A 14693-nucleotide genomic window follows, 5' to 3' on the forward strand; every position below is an offset into this window, starting at 1 on the left:
CCTCAAACACAGTGTGTCTCAGCGAGCCTGTTGCAAAGTCATGGCATAGGTCTCTTGCCAGTGTGAGGAAGGGAGAAACTTATTAGGGAGTACTGGAGACATGGGGTTGGCACCAATCCAAGGTCCGCAAGGAAACCTTGATAAGGTCATTGGACTTTTTTCCTTTCCTCTATGATTCAAAGCAGTCCAGGGTTGGGAGGGCATAGGTGGCAGTCATCTCTGGCACTCAGTCTCAGAGCAGTGAGGCCTGTGGTTCTAACAACAGTAATCTCCAGTGAACCACTGGCAAATTAAACTACCTTGATCCATTAGGAAAACCAAGACAGAGGAGCAGAGAGACAGTATCCCTGTTTTTGTCATTAGCACGAACTTCTTGTGACTGAAAATTCTCTTTACTGGAATGTTGGACTAGTAACACTATTTAAGCCCATTTATTTCAAGCTGAGAAATCCATTAATGTTCTTTTTTATTATTATTCTTATTACGTTTTTTTCTGGTTTGGGACACACATCTCCAATGCTGGATTGATGTCATTTGTTTCTGTAGGCTATGAGTAAGTCTTTCATTAATTTTCAGTCCCGTTCTTTCTGAAAAGCACGTGCACACTCTTTTCACTCATTCTGCTTCCCCATCCCTAACTTGCTTTTATTTTGCTAGTTGATGGTTGCAACTGTTTTGAGTGTATAGAAATGCTGGGCTTGGAAACTGAGAAAGCTGTTCATTGTAGTCAGCAAAAAACCAAACAATGAGCTCAGAATCTGGCTCTTCAGTCAGTTTCTAGTAAAAAGGAGTTCAGTGAATAATGAGAATTAAGCCACAAGGGAAACCAGTGTGCAGTTTGAATGTTGTTTTAAATAAGCTGGAAGTGCTGTCAGGAGTGATGAGGGTAGAATGTGGCCACAAATGTGTTCTGCCTCTTTTTATTCAGTATGAATTGCGTGATCAATACCGCCAGATTTCTGAATATTGAAGAGTCCATTAGGATGGATTAAACCATGTCACTGTCACTCCTAATTTCTCTTAGTCTACTGACATCCACAAATAGAACCATATACTTTCATAATTAATCTGAACTGCAAAGCAGTTTCATTTTTGCTATTTTGTTTCATAAGTTTAATAGTATGTTTTATTGTAAGTCCCAGAACTATAATAAAAAGACTGGTTTAGGATCTTGATGTAGATCTTTGATGCTGAAAGATTTCTTTCTTGTTGTTTTAATACATACTCTGTTTAAAAAAACACCTTACATCCAATCCACTTTTCAATCACATCCTTCTGCATGTGGATAACTACCTTGTCTTTGAGAGAGGCTGAGGCCCCCTCTCCAAGTAAATGTGGGATTTTGGCATCTAGAAGTTCTGAAAAGGAAAGTATGGTTCAGGTGGGAAGAAACCTTAAATATCATTATATATTTGTCACCTTTAAGCTTTGAACCTCCTTCCATGTTAGCACATTTTGGTTGTGGTCTGGGATTCTTCCAAGGTAATGAAAGTGGAAGTGAAGTTGAAAAGGAGACAGATTCTGGGACTTTGAGTGCCAGAAAGTAGCCTTTGAGTTGCTTTCATGGAGGGCAGTGGTAGTTACTTGTAGAACGAGGTGGGCAACGTCACTAGTTTTCCTGAAGTGTGTGAGAGGCAGAACATACACAAAGCCATTTCAAGATAAGAGTCTATTTATCCAAGCTCTCTCTCTAAAGACACTGCAGTTTCTCAGAAATGGATGGTTCTCCAGACTTTATATCAGGGAATTTGGCATTTGTCAGACAAAGAAAGTCAAGAAATCAGCTGCTCAGTAGGGTGCCCAGTGAACACCTGACACCATACCTCAACAAGTGCTGTAACAGTAATTTACAGACATAGCATCTGACATTTGTAGAACTTCTGTTTGTTAAATCAGGGACACATGAACGACATCCTAAAGCCTGTAAAATCCTAAAGACTTTTCTGATATTTCCCCAGCATGCATTGGAACCTTCACTGGGAACTGCTTCTGAGGGAGTTGTTGGGGACAGAGTGGGACTGCCTAGCAGCAGACCTCAGGGGCAAAACAGCCCCTCAGAGAAACAACTGGAGTGTTTGCAGCTGGTGCAGGCAAAAGCATGTTTATACAGATGACTACAAGACCTGCAGGTCCCTGAGATCTCTCTGGTTGTTTGATATGCTGGCTTATAGATAGGAAATGTAGGTTTGCCTTTTCTCAGGGAAATGAGGTCTCTCCGCAAATAAAAATGGAGGGCAACCAGGCCCTCCAAAGAATTCTGAACTCACGTGTCCGTGGGGAAAAAAAACAAAACAACAAAACACCAACAAAAAAACCCCCTGAATTTTAAAAAGGATTGATCTTGACAGTAGCGAAAGTTTGGACTTTCATCTATTCACTACATTGTATGTAGTTCCTATTTATTTAAAGTAGTAATGCATGCTTTCAGACATACAAAATGTAGCTCCAAGTAATAGTAATAAACTAGAAGCTTTGGAAGTCTGTGAAACTTTAATTTACCACAGCTTCTGCTCTTTAATGAAATCCTGAGCTGCGCTGCTTATCCTTTCCCATCCCAAGCATAAAAATGCTTGTTTTTTTAGGTTAATCAGGATGAAGAGCTATAAGAGCTCTCCCAGGAAGATTGGAGCTAACTTCCATAAATGCCTGTGCTGGTTGGGGTGCTTTCTACCTACAGTCCCTAATGCTGCTTCCAAAAAAATTACAGCTTTGTCATGGCATAACATTTGACATGTGATACAAAGGATATTCCCATAATGTCATTAGTTAGATTAATTTCCCCAGGAAAACTGAATACTTTCCAGAGTTGTCTTTCATAGTGTTAGCCTTTCACCTCAGGAGCCCTGGGGACAACCTGGGGGCAGGTTAAAACCTACTGGTCACTATTTGCTGTTACTCATATGTAAAGCTCATAGAATATACTGTCACAATATTTGATTATTAGACACTCCAACCAACAATGGTGGTATAGATTTTAGTGATGAATCCTCTGCTCTGAAGAGAAGCAGATTGTTCTCATGATGATTTTATCTTTGTTCTTAGGATGTTTGCCTGTTTAAATCAGCTGTTTGTTTCTGTGATTACCACTAATTACCTATTATAAAGACAGAACATGACAGCACAAATGCTGACCATCAGTTCTGGGGAGGCCCAGTCTGTAGATAAACCCCAAAGACTGGAAGACCATGTGTTCAGTGTGCCAATAGCACCTTCTACTGATGTGGAAGCCTTTAAATGTAGATTCACAACTGTGCAATGAGACAGCTTTGAAATCTCCAGCAGGTCCCTGACTCTTTGCAGAAAACAGCAGTCTGCAATGTAAATGGCAAACTTGAATTCTTGAACATTTTCAAAACTGTTCAGAAAAGAAAGGTATTAAAAAAACCCAACCCTTTAGTTTGTAAATAAACCACATCTCAATAATGTCTGGACTATTTATTTTTGCACACAATTCTCAGTATTTTTCTATGCTGAACCTCCTGGAATCCCTAACTATCAATATACTGCATCCATTTTTGGAACATCAATGTGAAATTTAAAATTAACAGAGATCAAGAGAGTTGCTGATTTTGGGCTTTTGTAGAAGAGATTGATGAAGAATTTGTGAATCTGGAAGACAAAAGCAGCCCAAGCTTTAGGAGAGCATCAGCTAGTCAAGAGCTTTGGTCTGGGCTTGCTCTTCTTCTCTGGTGGGTGCAGGTTATTAGAGATGTTTTGGAAGAATATGATACCCTACTGCTTCACTTGGCAGTAATCAGTAGCTGCAGTGGCCCTCCAGCCAAATACTCATATCTATTTGAAACAATGACAGATTAACAAAATAACTGACTGCTTCCGCTACCAACATTAATAATTAATTATTTTAGAAAGCTTACATTTAAATAGTATTAATTACATTTCAAAGTTAACAATCCCTCTAGATCAATCAGAACAACTCATGTCACTCAAAACTGGCAGAGCTCAGAGGAGATTCTGGAACATTGGGGCAAATTTTATTGATGCAAAAGATGCAGAACCTGTATATTCTTCATCCAAGGCAGCAATTTTGTAAATAATGTAAAAGCAATTATCATGGCTTTAAATACCCCTTTACTCCAGTACATTTGTACAGTTCGTGTTTCATACAGAGAAGTAAAGTGGCAGCAACAGTTTACCCCCAACAATTCTATCTGTCCTATACCATCAGCACTGAAAAATCTTTAAGACCAATATGGATTGAGCTCCACCAGAGGTAAGAGCTCTGGGTGGTTTAAGTCGCAGTCAAGCCTTCTAGAAGGTAAACTTAATGAACCTAGATATGGATGCTAGTCTGACATAACAGATAAGTACCTTTGGCTAGCGCTGTGCACAGTTAAATGACACAATGTTTAATACACTAGCAGATATAAACAGCTAGAGAGACCAGCACTGATCTAAGCTTAGATTGGTACTGGACAGGCAGCAGCAGTGCTGAGAAATTTTAGCAAAAACTCCCTAATATAGACATAGCCATGGAGGCTGGAAAACACACACACAAACAAACCACTAAGAGAGGACAGCTGATTAGTGGTAGTCAAATGTATCTGTCTGAAAACAGAAAATGAAATATCTGGGGTGGTGTCTGGCTTTATCAAAATCAATGGCAAATCTCCCATTGACTTCAAGTTTGACTAGAATTTCAACCCTGTTTTCTGCATGGATCAGTAAGGGAAAGGTGACAGGGTTTTTTTCTTTTTTTCCTTTTCCAGTATAAAAAGTGCTCTGTTTGGAAAACTGCCACTGACTCTTCAGCATTTGGCCCAGTTTTAAAAAAAATCTCTATCAGCCAATTAGCTGCACAAAATAAATAATGTCTTCTCAGCTGGCCTGGATAGTTTCTATGGCAGCCCCATACTTAATCTAAACTCCATTCCTTTTCCATTTCTTGCTTCAAGCCACGAGCCACTTCACCGCTTCACTTTGGGGAGGCTCTTGAAAGCATAATGTAAAAGACAAACTGTTTCTCTTCCTCTGGCAGAATTGTCCCTTTTAGAGAAAGACTGGAGTCTTTGCTCATAACAGTGAAGCTCCATCTGTAGTTGTCATTTGCTGTCAGTCATTGTGTCTTTTGCTAGACCCAAGGGACCTGAAATTATTTCCACAGAAACTTGTGATTACAACTCTGGGCTACTAAATCCCAATTCTTTTCCCTCATGTCCTCTTTACTGTTTTGTTCAGAATAAAGTAATTAGGTATATTTTAGAAATCCAAACTGTATATAGATCTGTATTTTGATTTGCAAATGAACATCATTGATGTTAGAGTATGTGTATATATATATATGCAGTGTATATATGATGTATATTATTCTCCAACAACAGAAGTCTAGTGGATTCTGATATTTACATTATGCTTTTCAATGCTATGACTCTGAGGAAATATGTTATTAAGTATAATAAAATTTGACAAATTTAATATTACCAGGTCAATAGGGTAATTTTCTTGACTAAATTTCATTATGAAATCCTATGTTTGTTCCTCATACTTCTATTTAGTGTTTGGGTTTTTTTCCAAAGACTGAATTTACTTTTAACCTTGTGCCTGTTTCTTGTAGCTTGCCAACTGTTGTCACATAAATAATATTTATATTTATACTTACATTTATTAGTGCTTGGATACCAGAGTGATGGAAAACTTAGATTGAATCAAACATTTAAAATGAGAAAGAGACAGATGCTAAAGTCACATCTGCTCTGGAGAGCTGAACTTCACCAGAGCAAACCAGTAGTTTAAGCTTCACATTCAGTGCATTTATGTCTACTCAGTCTGAAACAGTGCAAGTTCAGGTGGAATCAATGCCCATGCTACTTCAAACAGGTCATTAGACATCTCTCACAGAGCCTCTAGCAATTTTCAAGCAGTGGCTCCTGGGAAATATCAAAAGTTGGCATTATATTGTGACAGAGAAGGTTAAGCCAGTTGCTATTATTAAGATGTTTTCTAAATATGTATGATTCCTCCACTGACTTCTGCAGGCTGAAGTGCAAAGAAGCCCATCTGTGCTGTTTCTGCCTTGGTGACAAAGAGGTCACTTACTGTAGCCACAGGCTTCAACAGGCATGGAACTGGGCTGACATTGCATACCTGTCATACTTCGGCTCTTCCAACCATATCAGTCACCTAAATCAGCTATCAAACACACCTGAGATAAGGGCTTAAGACACCTTATTCCACACTTTACTGATGGAGAAACGGAGGTGGTGAATGGAATGCCACCATCCCAGCATTCAGGCCCACAGGCACAGCGTCTCCTCCAACCTCCAGCACAAACTGCTAAAAGCAAAGTAGGAAATGCTTTAAGGAACTTGATTCCTTCAAAATATTCATATCTCAGGTGACGAATCTGTCTGATGATTGCTGTGCCCATGCATAATCCCAAGAATTCCAAAGGGATTACCCAAACATTTTAGATGTCACTTATCTGTTGCTGCAAATTATGTCCATTTCTATCTGCAGATAGATGTGTGCAAGTCTACTCTGATAAATTTACTCCTGTTTCCCTTGCATTTGGATACTCAGGCTTCATTACTGTCATTCATTCTAACTGAAAGAGTTTCAGCTGATTTATTCTCTGGCAATCTTTTGGCTGAGCCACACCAGTTGTTGAGAAAAATCCCCCCCCCGTCCATTTTCACTCATTAGTCTTCACTGGATATGGGGGTCTAATGAAAGAGTCATCTCCCTGTAAAAAATAGTCCTGTCTGCTTAGTTACACAGCCTGTCTGCTAAATAGAAGGAGGTAGCAATGAAGTGTCACATTTCAAAGACTACAAGAGAGAACTGGAATGGTGATAGACTGAACCAATGCATTCTTAATGAAGAGAAGCTCTTCTGTTACTTTGATGGGATGCATGGGAAGAAGTACCACCTGCTTGGAAATAGCGAGACTCACAAAACCGTTTTCAATGCTGTTGGAGAAAGGAGGAAGTAGCTATGGCAGCTGCCTCATAAAATTCTGCCTTTAGAATGCAAAAAATCATGTTATCATGATCCATTGCTAAGATGGAAATTCAAAGGTGAGAGATTCAAGTGCTCTGATTCTTACACAACCAAAAGCTTTTGAGGCTGGATAAATTTTGGGCATACAACACAAGCCTTGCAATCAATAGCTAGTCCACTGACCACTGAATGTTTCCAACATCATATAATAAATTTAGGACAACAAGAAAATGCAAACCCCCACACCTTTAATGCACCAGCAGTAACTCAAAGACTCTTACCAATGGATTAAGTGCCCTCAGTAGCATAAGATTTCTTTAAGACAGCTCCCAGGCATTTTGAGAAAGTGGCCTTTGCCACACTTGGCAGTAGAGGAGAAGAAGCAATAAACATAAACAAGTAATACGTGTCTGGAGGAGAAGTACACCCTGATTCCACATCCAACAATAGTTTTAACGTTGATCAGATGAGCAAGACGCATATATGAGGCATACTCAAGGAATGTCAGTCTTTTAGGAATATCAGTGTACATCATGCAACATTCAAAATCAGACAAGAAACCAGTTTTTACTTTCTGCTCTGAGTGGAGAAAAACGTCCTCCTGAGCCTCCATGAGTGACCAGTTGGAACCCAAAAGTGCAGATTTAATGCAGTATAAACAAAGCACCAGACACATTTTTGAAACATAATTGATTCTTTCAGCTCAGTATATGTTCAAGAATACACAAAACAAGCTTAATTTTATATATCTAAGAGCACTTTGCTCATGTTTTATGATATGCTTGATCAGCATTTAAAGCTGTGCCTTAAAATAATGCTAGTTCTTTGTAGGAATTTTGAAAATGCCTTCTGAACTTTACTTTTTGGACAGGTGGAAATATTTTAAATTTGAGACTGATTACACATGACCCAGTATACAGGCTGGTGATCATGTGCTGACACTACCATTTTCTTCCTTCTCTGTTATATGCACATTCCACATGAGAAAGTCATCATCTGCTTCACCCACTGTGTTGCTAAGCAAAACAAGTGAAACTTTAAAATTTTATCTTTATATGACAGATACTCATGGTTCTAAACATCCGAGTAGGGTTTTTTCTGCATCGATTCTGATTTATGCTGATCATAATTTTACACAGATGACTCCTGCTTTACACAGAATTCCAGAGGAGGTCATCTCCCACAGTACTAACACTTCTGTAGCTCTGCTAAAAATATTTTACCACATCCATTGTAGAACTGCATAAGCGCTTCTCACAAAGCACCTTCCTGGCTTCTTTTATACTTGCATTTTCCAGTCCTCCGCATTTTATTCATATTAGCTGTGCCAACAAAGTTGTCTTGCTCTTCTCAAGAGATGAGTCCTTCTCAACAATATCAAAACCTCCTATCTTTGCTTTGACCATTAATTTTAAGAGTGCACACCTAATTCTTGGTCTTGGGACACTAATAAGCATATTGATGGTTCCTAAAACTAATCCCTGAGAAACACAATTGGCAACTTTCCTCCTCTCAAATAACACCACCTGTAATACACCTGATTGTTGTCTCCATTGATCCAGCTTCTTATCTAGTTCAAGAGTTTTTATATTAATTTGCATGATTTGCACTTAAAGAATGAGTTTTCTATGAGGACCCACAATTAGCATTTCTTATATTATCTAAATATACTAGATCTGATATATTCTCCTTGTCTATGAAACTGAGAACTCAAAACAATCCCAAAAAGTAATTATTTTAACCACCAATAATCCCATTGTAATTTCTCCCATTTTTAATTCTCATATGTGCTTTTAATCACTTGTTTCAAATCCATTCCAAATGTGCACAGTGATGAATTCAAACTAACAGCCATGAAATCACTTGACATACTCTTTCCCCATCTTCTCGGGCAGCTAGGGATCAGGTTAGGAAAGCCAGATCCCTGCTAGAATTAAATCTCACCAGGGATGTTAAGAACACTAAGAAAAGCTTTTTTAGGTATGTTGGGGAGAAAAGGACATCCAAGGAGAGTGTAGGGTCTCTCCTGAAGGAAAGAGGCAAGGTAGTAACACAGGATATTGAGAAGACTGAGGTCCACAATGACTTTGTTGCTTCAGTCTTCTCTGGCAAGTGCTCCAGCCTCAACACAAAGGCCACAACAGGTGAAAGCAGGAACTGGGAGAATGAATTACCCCCCACTGTAGGAGTAAAGCAGGTTTGTGACCATCTAAAGAACCTGAAGATGCATAAATCTATGGGACCTGATGGGATTCACCCATGGGTCCTGAGGGAGCTGGTAGATGAAATTGCTTAGCCTCTGTCCATCATATTTGAGAGGTCATGGCAGTCTGGTGAGGTTCCTGCTGATTGGAAAAAAGGGAATATAGCCCCTGTTTTTTAAAAGGGAAAAAGGAAAACCCAGGGAACTACAGGCCGGTCAGTCTCACCTCTGTGCCTGGCAAGGTCATGGAGCAGATCCTCCTGGAAAGTCTGCTAAGGCACATGGAAAATAAGGATGTGATTGGTGACAGCCAACATGGCTTCACTAAGGGCAAGTCATGCCTGACCAATCTGGTGACCTTCTGTGACAAGGCTACAGAGATGGTGGATGGTGGCAGAGCAACTGATGTCATCTACCTGGATTTGTGCAAAGCATTTGACACTGTCCCACATGACATCCTGGTCTCCAGATTACACAAGGCATGGATTTGACAGATGAACTGCTCGGTGGATAAAAAATTGGCTGGATGGCTGCACCCAGAGTGTTGTGGTCAGTGGTTCAGCATCCAAGTGGAGGCAGGTGATGAGTGGTGTCCCTCAGGGGTCAGTATTGGGACCAGTGCTGTCTAACAGCTTTGTTGGAGACATGGACAGTGGAACTGAGTGTATCCTCAGCAAGTTTGCTGATGACACCAAGCTGTGTGGTGGGGTTGACACCCAAGAGGGAAGGGATGACATCCAGAGGGACCTTGACAGGCTGGAGAGGTGGGCCAGTGCCAACCTCATGAAGTTCAACAAGGCCAAGTGCAAGGTCCTGCACCTGGGTCAGCACAACCCCAGGCACAAATACAGGCTGGGGGGAGAATGGCTGGAGAGCAGTCCTGAGGAGAAGCACTTGGGGGTGGTAGGTGATGAGAAGCTTGACATGAACCACCAGTGTGTGCTGGAGCCCAGAGAGCCAAAAACATCCTGGGCTGCATCAAAAGAAGTGTGGCCAGCAGGGCCATGGAGGTGATTCTGCCCCTCTGCTCTGCTCTGGTGAGACCCCACCTGGAGTGCTGTGTACAGTTCTGGTGTCCTCAGCACAAGAAGGATATAGACCTTTTGGAGAGGATCCAGAGAAGGGCCACCAAGATGATCAAAGGGCTGGAGCACCTCTGCTGTGAAGACAGGCTAAGAGAGTTGGGGCTGTTCAGCCTAGAGAAGAGAAGGCTCTGGGGAGACCTTATAGCAGCCTCCCAGTACCTGAAAGGGGCTACAGGAAAGCTGGGGAGGGGCTTTTCATCAGAGAAGGTAGTGATAGGACAAGGGGTAATGGCTTTAAACTGAGAGAGGGGAGATTTAGGTTAGATATTAGGAAGAAACTATAAGAGTGATGAGGAACTGGAATGGGTTGCCCAGGGAGGCTGTTGATGCCCCATCCCTGGAGGTTTTCAAGGCCAGGTTGGATGAGGTTTTGTGCAACCTGATCTAGTGGTAGGGCTCCCTGTTCATGGCAGGGGGGTTGGAACCTAATGATCTTTAAGGTCCCTTCCAAACTTAATGATTCTATGATTCTATGATTCTATATATAGAATATAGATATATATATAGAATATATATATAGAATATATATATATATAGAATATATATATAGAATCTATAGCCTACTCCATCAGTGCATACTTCTGTCATCTGGTACTAACTCCAAATGATAAATATTTAAAACCTTCTTTACTTGTGCTTCCATCTACCATTTTCTTCAGTACTCTAGAACAAGGATAATATGAACCCAATGATTTTGTCACACTAAGCTACATATATTTTACTTCCCTTTGAAATTATGTAATTCCCATTGATTTATCATCATTCTCCTTTATCTGTTCTTTCAATATCTTCCTGTACATCAACTTCCTTGAAATTGGGGGAAGGCATTTATTCAACAACAGGTAAGCTAAACATCAAGAATAATGTAGTATGCCCAACTTACCCTTCAGGTCACTGCCATGGCTTCACTTCTTTGCTTTATTTCTCTATTGTTCCAGTAGCTAAAAGAAAAATTTAAAAAATACAGCTCTGGGTTTTTGGTTTGGTTTGAGGGTTTTTTTGTTTGTTTTTTTCTTTGTGTGTGTGGCTGTGAAAGGCACAGTTCAACATGTCTGTACCCATCATTCCTTTGATTCCATATCTTATATTACCTGAAAGAATGTCCTCCTTGATAATAAAGGCCTGTTCTTACTCATTGAGTTTTGTACCTATTCTTATTGTCTTGCTTTAGTTGTTAGTTCATTCAGAGACTCTAACCGTTTCCTACAGTTTCTCCCTCCTGCACAGCATGCATAGATTATTTCCATTCTTAAGGTAAATCCATCCTTTCCTTCATTTAGATCGTTAAGTTCCTCAGGCCAGTCATATTCATTCATTGATTTTTATGTTTTCTAAAAATTTGCCATTCTAAAATACCAACCCTTAGCTATAGATTATTTTTTTTTTTGATCTTGCAATTTAAGGAGAATCAAGTCCATTCATAACCACTTCCTCCTAGAACATTAGGTTTTGGTCAGCTGTTCTGTAAAATCCCCATCACACACAGAAAAACTTAAGCTTAAAATAGCACACACTTTGTTGTTTTATGAATTTCTGTACCAAAAAGTCAGTCTTCTGAAATGTCTAAGAATATCTAAACCTTGCTATTATTCATGATATTTATGTCTATGTCTGGAAAATATAAGCCCCCTATGCTCACACAATTTCCCTTCTTATTTATTTCTTTATCTATTTATAGAGATGATTACCCTCTTCCAAATCTCAGCCTGTCATACCATAATATCCCCTTCCCCCCAAGTACTGTCCAAGTTGGGCCTCTTTTGTCATCTTCCTTGCAGTAAATTTTCTCCTAACAGATTATGTTTTGTTCATGCCATCACATTTTAAGATGAATAAACATAATTTGGCTGTTTTACTTTGCTACAACTTCAAATTTCCCTACTTTTAAGTATTTTAAGTTGCATCCACATGGGCCTCTACAAAAAAATTCCTTGTTTTCTTTTTTGATTGAAGAAACCCCAAGGAAAAACAACATGAGCTTCCCCACCTTTCACAAAATCATTATAAATGTACCTATTCATATTAGATTAACTTAATAGCATTTGGTTTGGTTTGGGTTTTTTTTAGCAGTATATACTAGTTGTGAATAGTTCTTTTCTATACCACTAATGCTTTCTCCTAGTCACTACTCATCCACTTGAATGAGGTATAGGTGTGACTGGCATAGTGATTAGATTCTAATCAATGTACATAATGCATAATGTACAGAAAATGCGCAATGTTCAAAAAACCAAAAATGACCAGGAATTTAAACAGTAGGAAACAGTAGAGGTTTACCTCCCATCCACATTGTTGGCATGTAAACATGCTATCATATTCAGCTTTAACACAAATTCTAGAATTCTTTGGGGAAAGTTGCCAAAAAATCATCAGCCACCATCTCTCACGGCCATCGATTTTTGGGTCTGCTCACAGAGGACAGGCAAGGAGTGAATTACAGCACAGCCCCTCAGCAAATATGCCAAACTTAACTCTTAAACAGCACTACAGCCTAAATTATGGTTCAACAGAAAGTTTGCAGGTTGCCATTCTCAGTGGCAATATGCTCTTATCATGCACTCGAGTATAAATACCACCATTAAAATACCTAAACATTCTCTGAAGTATTAAAATTAAATCTTTCTGTGAGTAATATTATAAATGATAACCAAAGGCTGCATGTCAACTCATTTCCTCTCTGAAGAAGACAGAGAGCTTAACTTTAGATTTAAAAATAAATATAGCTGAGCAAGTAGTGTAATAGATTTTTTCCAGTCAGTGTTGCTAGGATTTAGATGAGAAGCAGCAAGAAAGATCTGAGCTGTCATACTTGACTTTGAGCTGCCAAGAAGAGGTATTGGAGGTTACAGGCTAAGGTTTAATTTATATTCTTCCTTTTGTTACAGGCAGAGATGGTACGTGCTGCTTTCCAGGCGCAGAGATCTTTCCTGGTATTAGCATCTCAATGTCAAGAGCCTCAAGAGGTAAGAAAAGTGACCTAGAGTTTCAAGATACAGTGTAATAAAAAGACTGTGTTCCCTGTTGTTACCAATCCCTGCATTTTCTTTTATTTGTCATGTTATTATACAGTGCACTTTCAGTTTTAATAGTAGGGTGATGTAATAATTAGAAAGCCATGGTTCAGAGTTAAGAACCTTTCCTGTACTAATATATGTATAAGTTCATTGAAGAAACCAAAGGAGGTCACCACTTTATAGCTGTAAGTGGGATCAATGTTTTCTCTGAAAGCTGGAGATGCCATGGAATAGTATGGTTTTTTGCTACCCAACCAGGGATGCTATATGACAGACCTTGAAGTCAGGGTATAAGCTAGTGAGAGAAAAATCAATACTGGCCCATAGACTCAGTATTCTCCAAGCTGAGGTCCAGGTTAGGCCAATTCTGGCAGGAAGGCAAAACATTTTCTCAAGAAAATGAAAAGTTTGATCAAGATGATTTATATACTTACTTAGTGGCAAATATTTAAGTCCTCCCCTCACAACTAGAAAGCTCAAGGAAGCTGTGGACTTCTTAGGAAATCTCATTTGCAGTTTCTAGAAGACACAAGGTTTAGTCCGATAGCCCTCTATCATTCCTCAGGGAATAGCAATCATGTAGTCCTTCTGTGGGACCACCCTCAAACCTTCCTTCTTGAGGTGTGCAGAGAATGAAGACCTCACTAGCACAGCCTCTCCATGGCATTGTCTTATTCCACTACCTCCCTGCTCCATAGTTCATTAAGCTCCATATTTTCAAGTCAAAACTTCCCGTAACTGGCATAAATCATTCAAATTTTGCTGTCACTGTTGTGCTTAGAGGCACAAAGTAAGTTTTTCTATTTTATTGGCAAGAATATTCAAGGAAAAAAGAAAACACACACAGATATTCCAGGTGAGAATTTAGATTTATAGAGTTCCAAGCAAGGAGGGTTCCGTTGTTTTTCCAGCTGTTCCTGATCTCAGAGAGTAAATGTGGGTCATTTATCTCAGAGAACAGGGAAAATTCCCATTGGTACAGGCCTCAAGCAGTCACTCATATTGGCTGTGAATACTATTGCACCCAGTGGCCTACAAAACTCTTCGTGCTCACAGGCAAAATACTCCCCAATGAACATTTGCTGGTGGCCCATAATGTAATGCAACATTCTGAAGTGTTGGTATTGTCCCACCTCTGGTAAGAGTAGAAGCTCTGGCTCACTGTTGGGCCTCTATGCTAATGTGCTATCAGTGTGATTTGCTTTTCAAGTGAGAACGGCAATGGCTTCTCCCCACATTTACCCTTAAAACTTTCATGCCTCAAGTCAAGGCTTTGAGATTTTTTTCCAACTGTAGAGTTTAGAAACTTTCATTGCAAAAACAGCAACAAAAACAAGAAGGAAAAAAAAGAAAAAAGAAAAGAAAAAAGAAAAGAACAGATGTAAAAAGACATTCTCCAGCAATACAGAATAACAGAGAAGCATTAAGAGAAGC

General features: G+C 39.5%; 1 protein-coding gene across 4 annotated transcripts in view; it reads left to right on the plus strand.

Annotated features, from left to right (window-relative positions):
- Positions 1 to 14693, plus strand: part of CAP2 (cyclase associated actin cytoskeleton regulatory protein 2) — a 70443-nt gene that overhangs the window by 21835 nt on the left and 33915 nt on the right. For all 4 annotated transcript variants that reach the window (XM_051611495.1, XM_051611492.1, XM_051611493.1 and 1 more), the window contains one exon: positions 13131 to 13208. In XM_051611495.1, coding sequence (XP_051467455.1) covers positions 13131 to 13208 — 78 coding nt within the window. The remainder of the gene's footprint in view (positions 1 to 13130; positions 13209 to 14693) is intronic.

Source organism: Apus apus, chromosome 2 (genome assembly GCF_020740795.1).
Source record: "Apus apus isolate bApuApu2 chromosome 2, bApuApu2.pri.cur, whole genome shotgun sequence".
In the NCBI taxonomy this organism is placed as follows: Eukaryota; Metazoa; Chordata; class Aves; order Apodiformes; family Apodidae; genus Apus; species Apus apus.